Genomic DNA, 15,576 nt, shown 5'->3' with positions numbered 1-15,576 from the left:
CATTGGTTTATTTTGTGCATGATTACAATACAGATATGCTTTTGTTGTTAAACTCTTGTGTTGTCATTTGAATGCGTAACATACCACCCAGGACAACAGTGACTAAGGCTGTATAAATATACAGCTCAGGGTTCTAATTATTCCAGTTCTGCTCTTGTGATGTCATCTGACCTTCTTGGGCTCTGTGTGTGTATAGCCTTACAGCTACCAGTTTTATACTTTCTCTACCCATTTAATCAATCTGTCTGTCTATGGTGCCTAGTTTGCTAGCCTTCTATCTAGATAGATATGTAGAGGAGATTTTGGGGTGAGGACCAGATCCCTATCTCATGTAAATTGGCATAACTCCATTGACTTCAGCAGAGCCTGGCCAGTTTACACCACTTGATGCTCTGGCCCATATATACAATACAAAGTGATTACAGGCTCTTGTTGCTTTAACAGGCTTGTTCCTGTGAAGTGCTGAGTGCTTACAACTCCAAGTGACTTCAGCGGTACTCCGTCATCACCAGGAACTCTTAATAAAAATACAGCTTCATAACACCAAAAAAAGTAAAATTGTCTCCCTCTTTCATTGAGCCTTCCTTGACTATCCTCAGCGACTCACCACACAATGTCACAGATGAAGACGACACCCAATTCTATATTTAGGGCATAGCAGCTTCCTGTCCATATAGACAATTGGTAATTAGCACAAGAACAATTCATTTCTCTATTTCCCAACTTAAGCAAATAGGAAAGCCATTTATCTGTTCAACTTCAACTCACTGCCACCACCATATCTGCAGGTTAACTGTTTAATTAATCCAGCTCATGCTTCATGCATTTAAATAAAGACAAAATGCTCTAAATCCCATTAAATTGGGCAAATGTGCAATAAAAATACAGTGGAGTGTATGGCAATGGGGGGGCATTCAGATGACTTAAATGCACTAGTACATGATAAGGTGCCGGATGATGGTATCACAGAGAGATGCAAAAATGCACCCTATGGTGCGGAGTTTAAGTGTGACGTCCACAAACTTTAGGCAGAGCAACATGAAACAAGGTACGGCGTTATAGTGTCATATATGGTACATATTAGGCTCTTCACAGCCCTGTAAGAAAACAGGCCCAAAAGACTACATGTTTTAAGGCCCCGATCTTGTCAGCTGATCTGTGCAGGTGCACACCTACACCTGCATGGAGCCTTACTGAGGGATGGTTACGCCGGGGCGGGAGCCCTGATGAAGTCAGTGTAGCCCCCTAGCGGTGTGCCTGCATGGATCAACTTGCAGGCTCAACACACACACAAGAGGCAGTGAGACAGAAGGGACACAAACAATGTGAGTTTTTGTATTATATTATTTAATCCCTGCCCTCGCCCATTCTTTTGTTCCCCCTTTCAAGATATTGTGAATTTGGAGGCAAGAGAGTGAGAGAAGACACCATAAGCGGCATGTAAACTGCCAGCTCGGGAAGGCTAGCCCCCAGCCCTGCCCCTTTTGCCCAAGGCCCCGCCCCTTCCACTCCCTCTGCCCCCTGATGGAGCCAGGAGCCCCCGCACCGCGGCCACTGGCCCCCTGCCCCAGGCTGCCCCAGTTCCCCCAGCGCCGAGCCACAGCATGGGGGAAGACAAGAGCTGCAGAGAGGGAAGCAGGAGGGAATCTGGGAGCAGAGCCTGGACAGGGCCACGCCTGGCTGTTTGGGGAGGGTCAGCCTCTCCCAGCCTATGATACTTGCCCATGAAAGACACTGCAAGAGAGTTGTACTAGCGGATTGTCTTTGTGAGTTTGACCCAAGAGTTGGCATCCATTCCCTCCCCTCTTCCCCTCCTACGCACACATCACCACCATGCCTGGGGAAAGGAGAAGCAGGTGGGGAAGGAGAACTGTTGGGAGTTGGGAAGGGGTTTGTGAAAATAACTCAGATTCTCATGTAACCTTTGAAACACTGTGTTCCCCCATTGAAAACAGAAGGTTGAATATATAGGGAGGAAATGTGGGGACAGTGATAGGAAAAGTAAGGAACCAAAATAAAGGAGAGGGAGAGAGACTGAGAAAGGCCCGAACTGGAAGAAGTGCAGGCGGAGTGTTTGAAGCTGCTGCTTTTGAGGGAGGTTGACTCTGAGGAACTCTGCTTAGCCTCCATATCAGAATCATTTGGAGACCTGTGGAAAAAAAAATACTGTCCACTGTTTTCCCATAGGACCATCCTTCTTTGACCATGAAATGGTGATTCAGCTTCCCAGCAAGAATGTAGCTGGGCGATAAGAACTGCCACAGAGATATTAATAGGGTTCTTCATTCTGTCTTTCAGCTCACAACCCCAAATTTCCCTGTCGTGGTCAAGCTGGGACATGCTCATGCTGGAATGGGGAAGGTAAGGAAAAGCCTGACACAACTCACTTATTTTTACATCTCTATATATAGACATGTAAATTTACAGAGATATATTGTGTACCCTCACTCTGGCAGGGGTATGTACACTGCAACCAGCTGGGTAGGAAAGGGGTTAAGTTAAATAGCTTCTGCCATAGCTAGTCTGAGCTGCATTAGCTGCCAGTGTGGGAGGAAAGGGCCTTCAGCTGTGGCTCATTAAGAGGCAGGCATATATAGGGTGTGTGCGCAGGTGGTGTTGGGTTGGAGATTGTTATGGGTGGGGTGTATGCGCTGGTTAGAGAGGAGTCAGCTTTAAGCTATCAGGCTGGTCATTTTTGTGCTGTCTGAAAGGGGAAATATTCTTTATTGAGCACCTGCAAAGTGACCCTAGCCTGGGAGCTCACAACCTCCCATCGTCTCCTTGCACAAGAGGGAGAAGCAGCACTGATCTTCTTGATCCTGTTATTATTATCTGACTCTATCAAATGGAAGCCCTTCAGTTATTTTCTCTCCCTACCAGAAGGAACCAGGACAGTTTGGCTGGCCCTTACAAAGGAGGAAGGCAGACTGCCTGGTTGCCTGCCAAGAGAGGAATCCTGAAAAATTCTTCCCTGCCCAAAAGAACCAGTTTGTTTTTCCCAGGTTCCCTGGGATCCTTTAGTGAATTAGCAACCTCTGTTCTTTGGGAGGGGAGGGTGGCAGCAACCCTTTTAGTCAAACATGCTCACAATGCATGTTGTATCTTCCATAGTCACCCCTGTTGCATTTACCATTATATCAAGGCATCCTACTTGTGTCCAGAATATAGTTTGTTCTGATTTGGGGGCGTTACCATCTCTCCTGGTTTTCCTTTGGATCCCAATAAAAGCTGAAGAAGAAGAATTACTAGAAATAGCCTAGCTTAAGTTTTTCACTAGAAAAAACAGGCTTCCCCCCCAAAATCACCTTTTTTGCCTAAACAGAAAACTCTGCAAGACCCAGGTTTAGTACAGCTTGTAGGCCTGGGCCCTGGAAACAAAATTATTCTCTAGGTTCCTGTCCTTCATATAGAAACTCCTTATCATTTTCTAGTGGCCCGGGTGCTCCATCTGTGGTTGCAAAAGAGGAAGCTGACTACAGTCCCAAGGCAACTGCTAGAGTGGTCTTGGGCATCAAAGAACAAATATTTAAATAAACAGGAAAACTAAATGAAATGAGTTTGTTTGGGTTTTAAACGAATACAGCTGTTAGGCTGTACCATACTGTAATGCAATAACCAGCGTAGTACTAGCCGTAGGTGGAACCACTGAATGTGGACTTGTGAGCTATTTGGCCAGGGAAATCCAATCAGAACAAACCAGAAGACAGGTGTACATGCTACTTTTCACCTAAGCAAAGGTTTCCAGCTCCTTTGGGCAGAGTGAGTATCTCAGGTGAACCACACCCCGGGACTTCCCTCATTGCTGTTCTATCACATCTGTAATGTGGGTCATAAATGTGTCGCACTTATACTGAAAGAAACCCAAGCTGGCAGCTGAGATGGTTGAAGAATCATTTAGAAGCTGCCCTGTGAGTTCACGTGGATGGCATGTCTCAAAGGACCACTGTATTCTCTTCAGGAAGTTGAGTGTCTCTCATCTGTATCAGACCTCAGATCTTTGTTTTCCCCTTATTCTTTACTGAGATTTTTGTGCCATTGCTGGTTAGAAGAGGTTTACCAAATAACACGTCAGAGCAAAAGAATATGCAATAGCATGGGGGGTTACATAAAAATTAGTTACAAATAGAGATAGTCTCAGTAGAGATGGGGTGATATGAAACATCCCAAAGCTATGGGGCTGTTCAGAGCTGAAGATTTAGATTAGCCTATTGTGAAGTTAGGGCCCACTTTCAACTGATTTTGAATACCACCCAAGTTCTGGGGTATTTGAACCTTGGGATTTGTTTGGGGCCCTTCTCCAGCTAGAAACAGCCTGAAGGGAAATTCATATTAATTTAATCAGCCTTATGCAAGTCACAGAATTTCCAGAACAAAAAAAAGGAAGAGAGAAGGTGAAGAGAAAATAGAAACCTAGCATGTTTAAATGGCAAAAGCTTTGACCAAAAAGGTGTCCTCTAAAATTATGGTAATACAGCCCAGGTGAGGCTGCCAGAAAGGAACTACAGAAATGGATATTAACAGAGCTAAGGAGATAGTTGAAGAACATGTTATAATAATCAAACGTTCTTACAAACAACTCAGAAGCGGGACGCTTGCAGGAGAGTCAGTTAATCATTTTGACTACCACAGTGTAAATTCAAAGAAGCAATCAGAGAGGATAAGGAGATTACAGGGAGCTAAATTATTCCTGCGCATTGGTCTTCCCCACAGAAGACAATACAACAAGATAACTGCCCTGAGGATGCTCTTTAGTAGTGAAATGTAGGCACTGTTGGAGATAGAGCTTTGGTTTTGTTTTGAAAGAGGTTTTTGAACAGCTCAAGAAATTAATGTTCACCTGGTGGCTGATATTTGTGCAAAAGTGCTGGAGAAACTAAAGGCCAAAGTAATGAAACTACGGGCAAACATACACATTTCCATAGTCCCTAGGAGTCCCATCATGGATAAAACCTTATTGTGCTTGCATCAAAAACACTTACTAAAGTAGAGGGCTTTACCCACATTTTTAACAGGTGCTAACGGTGATCTTTCTCACTAAGAGAAATAATTGAGAAAATCATTACATTTGAAGAGCACTAAAATGTCGTCCGTAATGGAAGGATAAAGAAATGAGTGAAGGGGTTAGTCAGTCCAGGTTATTTGCTTTTGTTGTTTTTTTTTGTATTGCAGTAGGGAGTAGGAGCCTTAGTTATGCACCCGAGCCCATTGTGCTAGCTGCTGTACAAACACAGAACAAAAAAACGGTCCCTGCCCCAGAGAGCTCAGCCACGGATTCACAATGTGGCCTTGAGCAAGTCATTTTGCTTCTCTTCTTCAATTTCTCCGTTTAAAAAAAAAAAAAAAAAAAAGGAATAACAATGCTTACTGGACATTGATATCATAAGGATTAATTGGTTAGTGTTTGTAAATTGCTCTGAACATATAAAGGGCTGTATAAATTCTAAATATTTATTATTTTATTATAAAACACTGGGATGAACATTATATAATAACCAGCCCTTCATGTTCATATGTCCTTCATTTTCATGAGCCCTAAATTCCCACACAACATTTTTAAGCAAAGGGGGAGGGAGCTATCTCCAAAATTTAAATAAAAAATAACTAAACTAGGACTTATGAGGAATGAGCTCTGTTGGCATCTCTGACGCTGAAGGAGCAGCAGTCAGCACTCGTGGTCAAAATGGAAGACTTCATAAGCTCAGTGATAGTGAGGCTCACCAAGAAGTGACAGACTGCGTGTAAGGTCAGAGTGGAGAGGAAGGACTGGAATAAAACATTGTTTGAAATTTCCATTAACAAATCCGAGAAGATACTCCCAAATGACTCAAGCAGAGAAGGGGAGCGTTCTTCACGAAGAGAGATACTGTAGCCCCAATCAAACCCGCCACCTACAATACAGACATGCACATGCACCCATCACCATCATTGCCTCACATGCCTCTTCCAAAAATGAGGCCACCACCCTTACCTCATGAGCAGCTGCCTGCCCCTCATGCCCAGCTGGCACACTAAGCTTGCACCAAGTGGTTCTCTGTGCTGCTTGTGGAATTGCTCTGTCCAAAGTGTTAATTAGACAACATCTAAGGTTTTCAGTTGAATTATTGTAGAGGAATAATAATTCACCATTTAGGTGACAAGGGATCAGCAATAACAGAGGAATCTACCAACAGCCATGGATGGACTCTCCCTAACAGGAGGTCTCTTCCCAAGAACAGAACCGAGCCAGTGGACACTTAGTTAAAAATGGAGACATCTGCCAAATCAGGATATGATGCCGTCTGAGCCAATTTCAGCCCCACCCTGATATGGAGAGGGGGTCACTCTTGAGAAGTGAGGGAAGGTGAGAAGAGGCCTCCCTTCTTTCTTTCTCCAGCTGACTCTATCCCTGAGCCTTTTGGGAAGGGGAAAGCACTGAGTGTGTGAATATCTCCCAGGTGTGTGGTACCATAACCCTGAAATGCCCCAGGAATAGAGCCCACTACTGCAAATTCACTCAGAAAGCTTCTTCACCTCTCCCTGAGTAGACCATGGGAAGGAGACAAGTGTCAAATCTATCTGTACAGAGGAGAAACAGCACATATTTATGGGACATTCATTCATACATATATATATAAAAATAAGAGCAACTCTCTATATAGCTACTCTGATTTTATTTTTAGACCTCTCTAATTAGGCCAGTTTAAGAGCCACTTCAGATCCACACCAGCCTGTAATTATGAAAACATCTTCCCAGCTCAGATGAATTTATTGCATCGCAGAAGAAAGACTTGTTGTTCATAATAATGTGGTCAGAGTTATTTTTCTCTCACTGGAATGGAAGGATTTCTTTTTTTGTTCAAATATAGCACAAACTAAACAGAGCTACTATGTAATGTAAAAAAACCAGGGGGCTTTTATCAGGAAGGTTGACTCGTCACCTTGTCTCTCCTGGAACTGGAAATAGAACGTTCTAAAAATGAGAGCTTTGAAAATCCAGTGTATTAAAGAGGAAGCGAAAAGAGCAAAAGTCGCCTTGGTTTGTCAAGGGACAAATATTTTCCTAAATAGGGGACAAATAATGATTTAACATGTAACAGCACAGTCCAGTCATTGCAGTCTCTCTGACTCCTGAGTCAGGAGATACCACCCACCTTGAAAATAGCAGGAGTATCCCAGTTTTTGAACATGGGTCTGGTACCTTTTGCTGGACACGGAGAGCTGTGTCCAATCCAGCACACACAGCCTGCATTTGGGACTGCTAAAACCTGTGGCTAAGGCTGGCCTTTAATTAGAAGTGCTGTGAGGGAAGCTGTGAAGGGAAAATGCAGAGAAAATGTATTAATTATCATCAATTTTTATTTATTTATTATTAGGTGACCCTGGCAATGTGCAAGACAGTTCCAAATTTAATCTGAGGGTTAAATTCACTGGTGTCTGAGGAGGGGAGAGGATTTGTGGAAAGAGAAGGAGTCTGAGCAAATTTTGTGAGAATAGCCATTCTTGTGAGTCAGTTGTCCCAATATGGCACAAGCTGTTTAAGAACAAGTAAGCTTATGAGATGTTTGCCATTTGAGATGGAGGAAAGATCACAAACTCTGTTGATGCTGTGTGACTTCCATCATTTGGGGTGGAAATCTCATGAGAACAGCTAATAAGATTTTTATCGTATCTGTCTGTCTGTTTATTACAAACCCATTGCTGCACATTTGAGTGCCATCAAACGCAAATCCTACCCAATTCAAACTTGAACCGATACCTTGTATCTGAACCCTAGTCTTAGCCCAATATGGACACAGATAACTACCTCATCAACCCATCTGTAATAGAAAGTGGGTTTAAAGTGTGGAACAGAGTCAAGTTTGGGTCACATACAGACAGAAAACTAATGCACTCTTCTCTTTATAAAGGACTACTATAATTATGTACCTGGCTGACAGATTCTTTGTTTGTGTGGCCACGTGACAAGTGAAAGTGAAAGAGGAATATGACTGAGTGTCTGCAGTGATCAGATTGGAGATAAGAGGGGATGTGATGACCCTGGGACTCTGGAGTCCGTGAACACTTAGGAAATATAAGCATGGAAATGGGAGTAATGGAACACTACACCTAGAAATCGGAGCTGGGAGGTGGAGAGACCAGAATTTCCTGTCAATGCCCCTCATTGCAAGGACCAGGTGTTCTGACTCTTTGATGCCATAAAGTGGTTGGGTGTCCAAATTGACTGAAATACACAGTGCTAATTTTTTAGGCTCCCAAGATCATTTGAAATTCTGCCTTGCAGGAAGGTTATATTCACATTTCTCTGTTAGTAGAAGGGATGTAGCATCACGGGGTATGTCTACCCTGCCATTAAAAACCCGCAGCTGGCCCATGCCTCCTGACTTGGGCTAAGGGGCTGTTTGATTGTGGTGTAGCCATTTGGGCTCAGGCTGGAGCCCAGGGTTTGGGACCCTGCAAGGATACACTACAGTTCAACAGCTCCTTAGCCCAAGCCCCACAAGCTACAGTCAAATGGCCCAGGCCAGTTGTGGGTGTCTAATTGCAGTGTAGATATACTCTTAGCCGAGACGCCTGGGTTCCAGGATGGCACAGGGTCTTTTTCTCCAGTTCACTGTAGAAGTGAATTAACTGAATGAAGGCCACTTTAATTCTGAATGAGAGTATCCACCCAGGGGTTTAATTCAGATTAACTAATCCACTTCAAATGTACTCCTTTAGTAAAATCAGAGTAATTTTACTGAGTGTCCCCATGTAGACAAGCCCTCAGCATCTAGCAGGGAGGGAATACTAGCCTCAGGTCAGGTTGCAGTGGCCAGTAAAGGAGTTTCGTTAATGGCCTATGAAGATGCAATCCCTGACCAAAGGAATTGTGGCTGCTCTGGGTGTATATCCTCAAAGCTCCCTCTGAGCTCCCCAGTTCACTAGAGTAATAATAACAGCATCAGTACTGTATACCAGTGTCCGAGAAGGATCTGATTCAGGGAATCTTCAGACTTCAGCAGGGAGCCTTCTCACTCAGAAAAGACATTAATCAACATCCCTGGCCAGATCTCTTCACAACAGGTCAGCAAAACTCTATAGCAAACAGCAGTGGATGGCTTTAGAATGAATCTATTACTGATCAAACAGCCAGCACAGCTTAGCAAATAGTCTAATATCAGGAGACTGTGTTTGCACTTAGCCCTGGTCTACACTAGGAGTTGAGGTCAAATTTAGCAACGTTAAATCGATTTAACCCTGCACCCGTCCACACGACGAAGCCCCTTTTTTTGACTTAAAGGGTTCTTAAAATCAATTTCCTTACTCCACCCCCGACAAGGGGATTAGCGCTGAAATCGGCCTTGCTGGGTTGAATTTGGGGTACTGTGGACGCAATTAGACGGTATTGGCCTCTGTGAGCTATCCCAGAGTGCTCCATTGTGACCACTCTGGACAGCACTCTCAACTCAGATGCACTGGCCAGGTAGAAAGGAAAAGGCCCACGAACTTTTGAATTTCAATTTCCTGTTTGGCCAGCGTGGCAAGCTGCAGGTGACCATGCAGAGCTCATCAGCAGAGGTGACCATGATGGAGTCCCAGAATCACAAAAGAGCTCCAGCATGGCCGAACGAGAGGTACGGGATCTGATCGCTGTATGGGGAGAGGAATCCGTGCTATCAGAACTACGTTCCAGTTTTCGAAATGCCGAAACATTTGTCAAAATCTCCCAGGGCATGAAGGACAGAGGCCATAACAGGGGCCCAAAGCAGTGCTGCATGAAACTTAAGGAGCTGAAGCAAGCCTACCAGAAAACCAGAGAGGCGAACGGCTGCTCTGGGTCAGAGCCCAAAACATGCCACTTCTATGATGAGCTGCATGCCATTTTAGGGGGTTCAGCCACCACTACCCCAGCCGTGTTGTTTGACTCCTTCAATGGAGATGGAGGCAACACGGAAGCAGGTTTTGGGGCAAGGAAGATGATGGTGATGAGGTTGTAGATAGCTCACAGCAAGCAAGTGGAGAAACCGGTTTTCCCGACAACCAGGGACTGTTTCTTACCCTGGACCTGGAGCCAGTACCCCCTGAACCCATCCAAGGCTGCCTCCCGGACCCGCCAGCTGGAGAAGGGACCTCTGGTGAGTGTACCTTTTAAAATACTGTACATGGTTTAAAAGCAAGCATGTTTAATGATTAATTTGCCCTGGCATTCGCGGCTCTCCTGGATGTACTCTCAAAGCCTTTGCAAAAGGTTTCTGGGGAGGGCAGTCTTATTCCATCCACCATGGTAGGACACTTTACCACTCCAGGCCAGTAGCACGTACTCGGGAATCATTGTACAACAAAGCATTGCAGTGTATGTTTGCTGGCATTCAAACAACATCCGTTCTTTATCTCTGTGTTATCCTCAGGAGAGTGATATCATTCATGGTCACCTGGTTGAAATAGGGTGCTTTTCTTAAGGGGACATTCAGAGGTGCCCGTTCCTGCTGGGCTGTTTGCCTGTGGCTGAACAGAAATGTTCCCCGCTGTTAGCCACGGGGAGGGTGGAGGGGCTAGCCACGCACTGGGGGGGAGGCAAAATGCGACCTTGGAATGAAAGCACATGTGCTATGTATGTAATGTTAACAGCAAGGTTTACCGTGAAAGAGTGTACCCATTGTTCTATAAAATGTGTCTTTTTAAATACCATTGTCCCTTTTTTTTTCTCCACCAGCTGCATGTGTTTCAAGGATCACAGGATCTTCTCCTTTCCAGAGGCTAGCGAAGATTAGAAGGCGAAAAAAATGCATTCGTGATTAAATGTTCTCTGAGCTCATGCTGTCCTCCCACACTGACAGAGCACAGATGAATGCGTGGAGGCAGACAATGTCAGAGTGCAGGAAAGCACAAAATGACTGGGAGGAGAGGTGGCGGGCTGAAGAGAGGGCTGAAACTGAAAGGTGGCAGCAGCATGATGAGAGGAGGCAGGAATCAATGCTGAGGCTGCTGGAGGATCAAACTAATATGCTCCAGCGTATGGTTGAGCTGCAGAAAAGGCAGCAGGAGCACAGACCGCCACTACAGCCCCTGTGTAACCAACCACCCTCCTCCCCAAGTTCCATAGCCTGCTCACCCAGATGCCCAAGAACGCGGTAGGGGGGCCTCCAGCCACCCAGCCACTCCACCCCAGAGGATTGCCCAAGCAACAGAAGGCTGGCATTCAATAAGTTTTAAAGTTTTAAACTTTTAAAGTGCTGTGTGGCCTTGTCCATCCCTCCTCCACCACCCCTCCTGGTGCTTCTCTCCTCCACCACCCCTCCTGGGCTACCTTGGTAGTTATCCCCTTGTTTGTGTGATGAATTAATAAAGAATGCATGAATGTGAAGCAACAATGACTTTATTGCCTCTGTAAGCAGTGATCGAAGGGAGGAGGGGACAGTGGTTAGCTTACAGGGAAGTAGAGTGAACCAAGGGGCGGGGGGTTTCATCAAGGAGAAACAAACAGAACTTTCACACCGTAGCCTGGCCAGTCATGAAACTGGTTTTTAAAGCTTCTCTGATGCGCACCGCGCCCTCCTGTGCTCTTCTAACTGCCCTGGTGTCTGTCTGTGCATAACCAGCAGCCAGGTGATTTGCCTCAACCTCCCACCCCACCATAAACGTCTCCCCCTTACTCTCACAGATATTATGGAGTGCACAGCAAGCAGTAATAACAGTGGGAATATTGGTTTTGCTAATCTAACTGAGTCAGTGAACTGCGCCAGCGCGCCTTTAAACGTCCAAATGCACATTCTACCACCATTCTGCACTTGCTCAGCTTGTAGTTGAACAGCTCCTGACTACTGTCCAGGCTGCCTGTGTATGGCTTCATGAGCCATGGCATTAAGGGGTAGGCTGGGTCCCCAAGGATACATATAGGCATTTCAACATCCCCAGCGGTTATTTTCTGGTCTGAGAATAAAGTCCCTTCCTGCAGCTTTTGAAACAGACCAGAGTTCCTGAAGATGCAAGCGTCATGTACCTTTCCCAGCCATCCCACGTTGATGTTGGTGAAACGTCCCTTGTGATCCACCAGTGCTTGCTGCACTATTGAAAAGTACCCCTTGCGGTTTATGTACTCGGCGGCTTGGTGCTCCGGTGCCAAGATAGGGATATGGGTTCCGTCTATGGCCCCACCACAGTTAGGGAATCCCATTGCAGCAAAGCCATCCACTATGACCTGCACATTTCCCAGGGTCACAGCCCTTGATATCAGCAGATCTTTGATTGTGTTGGCTACTTGCATCACAGCAGCACCCACAGTAGATTTGCCCACTCCAAATTGATTCCCGACTGACCGGTAACTGTCTGGCGTTGCAAGCTTCCACAGGGCTATTGCCACTCGCTTGTGAACTGCGAGGGCTGCTCTCATCTTGGTATTATTGTGCCTCAGGGCAGGGGAAAGCAAGTCACAAAGTCCATGAAAGTGCCCTCACGCATGCGAAAGTTTCGCAGCCACTGGGAATCATCCCAGACCCTCAACACTATGCGGTCCCACCAGTCTGTGCTTGTTTCCCGAGCCCAGAATCGGCGTTCCATGGCATGAACCTGCCCCATTAGCACTATGATGCCCACATTGCCAGGGTCCGTGCTTTGAGAGAAGTCTGTGTCCATGTCCTCATCACTCTCGTCACCGCACTGACGTTGCCTACTCGCCCGGTTTCGCTTTGCCAGGTTCTGGTGCTGCATATACTGCTGGATAATGCGTGTGGTGTTTAATGTGCTTCTAATTGCCAAAGTGATCTGAGCGGGCTCCATGCTTGCCATGGTAATGGCATCTGTACAGAAAAATGGCGCGGAACGATTGTCTGCCGTTGCCCTGATGGAGGGAGGGGTGACTGACGACATGGCTTACAGGGTTGGCTTACAGGGAATTAAAATCAACAAAGGGGGTGGCTTTCCGAGAAACTGAATGGCCCCCTCAAGGATAGAACTCAAAACCTCAAGGATAGAACTCAAAACTGGGTTTAGCAGGCCGTTGATTTCACGGAGGGAGGGAGGAGAAAATGAATACAAACAAATCTGGTCTATTTCTTGTTTTGAGCCACTTCATCTATCTTTATACATCTTGCTGGCAGCAGACTGTGCAGTACGACCACGAGCCATCGTCGTCTCCTGGGTGTTCGGCAGAAGATGGTGCAGTATGACTGCTGGCCATCATCTTCTGCTGGCTGCTGATTAAAAGGCAGTGCACTGCCGGTAGGACTCAATCGCCATGAGACGAAACTTAAAAGGGAAATGACCTGGCTGAGTCACTCCCATGTTTGCCTAGGCGCCCCTGACCTCATCGAGGTCAGTTAAAAGAGCACCCAGGACTACGTCGACGACGGCTACCAGTCATACGGCACTGTCTGCTGCCAAAAGGCAATAAATTGCTATGTGTAGCAATGCAGTACCACGTCTGCCAGCACCCAGGAGACATACGGTGATGGTTAGCTGAGCGGGCTCTATGTTTGCCGTGGTATGGCGTCTGCACAGGTAACTCAAGAAAAAAGGTGCAAAACGATTGTCTGCCCTTGCTTTCATGGAAGGAGGGAGGGAAGGGGGGCCTGACAATGTGTACCCAGAACCACCTGCCACAATGTTTTAACCCCATCAGGCACTGGGATTTCTACCCAGAATTCAAATGGATGGCGGAGACTGTGGGATAGCTACCCACAGTGCAACGCTCCGGAAGTCGATGGTTGCCTCGGTACACTCTGACGACTACATGCACGTAGAGCATTTGTGTGGGGGGACACACAATCGGCAGTATAAAAATGCTTTCTACAAAACCGACTTCTATAACTTTGACCTAATTTCGTAGTGTAGACATACCGTTAGTGTTTGCACACATTTACACAACTAATGGAACACTGCGTTTATCCATACTAGGATGCAGAAGAGAATAAATAGTTCCTATTAATTTTTTCTAGCTTCCTTTGCCTCTTTTTCACACTTTTTTTATTTTTTGTTCAACTCATAACATTTTAAAAGCTACAATTACCCACTGGCTAAGTGGAATGTGAAATATTCCTCCTGAGTGTGTTTGGCTCATTAGTGACACATGCCTACACCATCATCCCAGTGTCACAATGCATCCAGGCTGGCTGAACTGGGATCCGAACTTTCTTTCTTTAAAACAATGGATATTTGATTGGGATTTAATAGTGACATATAAAAAAAGTTATAAGGGGAGAGAAAACAAATACAAAATATGTAAAAGAAGGAACTTAATAAAGTACAGGATTGACAAGTAAGATAGGAAAATCAATCTAATTAGACTGTAACTATTTATCTGTTTTCAAGGTAATAATTGTACCTGGACTAAACAAACTTTATCCTGACCATGATACCCTATTGAGATGACTGTGGCTGGATCAGACAATTGACAGAATAAGATTTTTTTTTGTTTGGGGATGATTTTGGTTTTGTGCCTGTTGGGAAAGAAGGCACAGAGCCACTTAATAGGGGGAATTCTGGAAGTTCTCTTAGCTATAGAAGCCCTGAGAATTCCACAGGAAGGTTAATTGAATCCGAGGGCTGGCTCAGGAAGGACAGACATCTGGGGAGATGGTTTCCTATAATGTCTGAAAAGGATCACCATAAGTCACTCGTGTGCTGGGAGGATGGCAAACCTGTCCTTGTGTAGCATTGTTAGAGAATTCTTCTTTGGCTTTTGTTGCTTTAGTTCATTAATTTGGGTTCCTGTTAAAAACCCCATTTATTTTTCTGTTTAACTGAGCTGAATGAATATTCTCTGGTCCTCTGGAAAATTGCCTTCTGGAGTCATGTGCTTCTGTCTTCCACAACTGGGAGATATTCCAGATCCTTTCTGCTGATTCCCAGATTTCTGAGCAAGAGTCCAGGTGGTTGGAAGAAGGGAGAGTCACGTGTCCTGAATCTAGCTGTCAAAGGAAGCAGTGCCCTCTTTTTCACCTCTGTGGCAAACATTCGTTGGCTGTAAATGTAGTCATTTCAGCTTGGACACAGAGAGACCCTGTACCACCAAGCGTAGTTTGTGTCAGAGCCCACAAGAGTCCCTGCTCCGAATAGGGCATTATATAATGGCTTTTCTATTGCCTGTTTCCTATTGGTATTTTCCTATTGCCAAAGGGTCCAGGAGAATACTGTATGTTGTAACTTAGTGCATTGTCTGCCCAATGTAGTCGCTCCCAGACGCATCTCATCAGAGTGGGACTCACTCATCTCACTCAATTTGTCCAGGCTCTAGTGTTATCTGTGTAAAAATATTGAACACCAACCAACTGGCCTCTAGTTTCCCCGAGGAGCTGTGACCATTTCTCAAAACGGAGTTCTACTGCTCTATAATCAGATCATACACCTCTCTAAGCACCTTCATCACAACCTCACCTGTTTTCCAGAGCTGCCGAGAGCGGCTGAGAAATTTGCTGAGCACAGCTCAAATTTAAAGTTGAACTACAAAGCACAAAGCCAGCCTGTCCCTCCTTTATGATGGATAAAGATGGCCATGTGCATTTTTATTTTTAATTCTGCCTGATTCTTGTGTCCTCCCTTCACTCTCTTTCTCTGGAGGACATAAAAAATGATGTCACAAAATTGCTTTTCTCCTACACCCAGCAGAGCACAAAGAGGATA

General features: G+C 45.3%; 1 protein-coding gene across 1 annotated transcript in view; it reads left to right on the top strand.

Moving 5' to 3' along the window:
- SYN3 (synapsin III) overlaps positions 1–15,576 on the top strand; it is a 279,080-nt gene that overhangs the window by 231,202 nt on the left and 32,302 nt on the right. Inside the window, exon 7 of the mRNA XM_084610849.1 lies at positions 2,299–2,361. Within this exon, the coding sequence (XP_084466975.1) occupies positions 2,299–2,361 (63 nt within the window). The remainder of the gene's footprint in view (positions 1–2,298; positions 2,362–15,576) is intronic.

Source organism: Lepidochelys olivacea, assembly GCF_965140295.1.
Source record: "Lepidochelys olivacea isolate rLepOli2 genome assembly, chromosome: 1".
In the NCBI taxonomy this organism is placed as follows: domain Eukaryota; kingdom Metazoa; phylum Chordata; order Testudines; family Cheloniidae; genus Lepidochelys; species Lepidochelys olivacea.
Note: the sequence above shows the minus strand (reverse complement) of the source record. Positions and strands in the feature narration are given on the sequence as shown.